At 29.1% G+C, this 2721-nt stretch overlaps 1 protein-coding gene across 1 annotated transcript; it reads right to left on the minus strand.

Moving 5' to 3' along the window:
- Positions 1-1821: 1821 nt before the first annotated feature.
- On the minus strand, positions 1822-2714 carry LOC107883173. The gene is made up of 2 exons (XM_016802719.2): positions 2149-2714; positions 1822-2047 (listed from the first exon to the last, which is right to left on the minus strand). The coding sequence occupies exons 1-2, from the start codon at positions 2269-2271 to the stop codon at positions 1868-1870; spliced, it is 303 nt and encodes a 100-aa protein (XP_016658208.1). The 5' UTR covers positions 2272-2714; the 3' UTR covers positions 1822-1867.
- Between the last annotated feature and the right edge of the window lie 7 nt (positions 2715-2721).

The following is a 2721-nucleotide window of genomic DNA, read 5'->3' on the forward strand; positions in this document are numbered from 1 at the left end:
GTCTGGAGAATTGAAATCATATTTAATATTTAGTTCAAATGGACTTTCAAATGACACTTTAATTTCTTTTATGTTATTCCACTTAATTAGGTCACCATCACAGGTTGTTTTAAAATTAAATCTTTTGTCTTCAACTAGTGGCTTAAAATCCAAGAACTCAGTATTTGCCACCTCAAATACTGTATAAGGTTTGCCCGTAACTTTTGCACATCTTACTAGAGTAATCCATTGAGCAGGGACATAAATGGATTTTCCTTTTTTTGAACGTTCAATACATGAGTGCACACTATCGCCCTCATTTTGTGTATGACCTCTTTCTAAAAATTTATGACTTATTTTTATTTTAAGTGTAAAGGCAGCATATTCCCACATTGCATAAATGTAACGATTGCGATTCTGGCCACCACAGTTGTCTGAGTAAAAACAAAACTCTTTGAAACCCTTCTCCTTCATCATTTTTAAAAATTTTAACAAGCAAGTTCCAATTTCATTGGAACCCCTTTTTGCTTCAGATTCGTCCCACATATAACAGTAACCAACTTTGTTAACAATATCATAAACTGTAAAATTGTAAACGGCAAACTTTCTTTTATAATAAAAGTTACTAGCCTCACCTTGTGGTGTGGTCAATACTTTTTCTAAGTCAAATACCGCAACACACAATTCAGGATCATTGGCTGCTCGTTCTTTATCTACATTTTTATTATTTCTGGCTATATTTTTATTTGTCAAATGTTGATTGTGGCTTGATTGAAGTTTCAATTTTTCTTCCTCAGTTGCAAGTTTAAATTCTTCACATTTATCACATAAATCTTTTTTGGGTTTAAAAAAACTTAAATTAAATGTGTTAAATATATCTGTATACTGCCTAATTGTAGCATTTTGAGCCTTGACACAAAGAGTCTTATCTTTAACCCAATTTAAATATAATCGATGCATTTTTGCTATACTCAGGTCTGCTTCCAAATAATTTTTTTGAGAGGTCGCTCTTGTGTAATGTGATTCAACAGTTGGAAACATGGCAATATGTTCTTTTATACAATCAATTACTGTTGTACTAATCACATGAGGTCTATTTGTATGCCTACCTCTCATGTCAGGTTCTATTACTGGAGACCTATTCAGTTTTTTAGAAACAGTACTAATAATCTTTTCAGATACAGAAATTGTGTTTAAGAACATCACCTTACACACTTTTATTTCGACAAAGTTAATCATTAAATAATAATCTCTAGATAATGCTCTACGTGAATTTGATGACGTGGTTGCTACTTTTTTTTCTTTTATTCTTACACACCTGGCTATGAAATCCCATTGTCGAACATGATCTCCTAAACCCCAGTATTCGGTGAATACTGTTTTTCTCATATCTTCAGTAATTTTATCAAAGCATTTCATTTTACATTTACAAGGTGGACCCATGGATTTTGCATTCTTATTTTTGCCTGCCCTAGTATTATGCTGTAACCCTAAATTTAGTTCATTTTTTGATTTTACATCCTTCCAGTCTTGAACATTTCTCAGACGCTTCCTCTGAAGTCTTATACTGGGAGTCATAACACGTTTTATTCTTTTATTTGGAACATTCACAACATTACTAGGGTTCTACCATAACAAAATAAAATAATAAATGTAAAAATATTAAAATGTGATAATATTATAATATAAAAATATATTATATTAATTATTAGTATAATAATATTATTATGTTAACAAATAATTTAAATAAATATTGACAAATGCCAAAAGTACTATAATGAATTATTCAAGACTACAAAATAATATTATTATAAAAATAATTTGTTAACTTATTTTGACCATTATTACTAATAAATTAATATAATATATTATTATTTATTACTAAATACTAATAAGATTTTGAATAATTTACATCATTTATATTATTATCATCAACTCCATAGTCATCATTCACAAAAGTATTATCATTATTGACTACACTTAATATATTGTCCGATTGGGGTGTGTATTCTGGATCTTTGTCACTATCATAAATATCAGAACCACTATCATCAATGCAAAATAAACCCTGTAGTTAAAAATCAATATAATAATATTATAATATAAATTATTATTTATCCTAAGTATAACAAAATACATTTTATAATATTTTAGTTATATTAAAATTACCTGATCTTGTATTGGTATATTACAATCATTATTAATTTCATAAACCTCATCGGGATCACTACTCATATTACCATAAACATAGGTATCTAGTATGCTGTCACAGTCAGAATCGCTAAAGTCCATAATATTGTCCTTTTGTACCTAATTGGCTCTTGATAAACTTTTAAGTAACTAGTTAAGTAAAACTAGTAAGCTAGGACAGGACGTACTTACTAGTTACTAATTACAATTATTAAATATTAATAATAATTGACATCACTAATTATCAGCAGCTATAGATACGCCGCTTTTCGCGGGTAATATTTGTTATCAAAAGTCGTATCTAAACATACATCTGTTTTCGTTGGTAATCATATTATCAGTGAATTTTAATTAAATTGTTTTTCTAAGCTCTTTGGATAGCTAGAGATACGACCGTTTTCGTGGATAGTAGAGGAAATTATTCTTTATTTGAATATGGTCGTAACTCGAAAATGAAAAAAAGTGAGATACGACCTTTTTCGCTGCGGCAGGCGATATATACGGAAAGGAACCCATAATAAATACTCGGTATGTAAATGGAAATAGTAACGA

This window comes from Acyrthosiphon pisum, chromosome A2 (genome assembly GCF_005508785.2).
Source record: "Acyrthosiphon pisum isolate AL4f chromosome A2, pea_aphid_22Mar2018_4r6ur, whole genome shotgun sequence".
In the NCBI taxonomy this organism is placed as follows: domain Eukaryota; kingdom Metazoa; phylum Arthropoda; class Insecta; order Hemiptera; family Aphididae; genus Acyrthosiphon; species Acyrthosiphon pisum.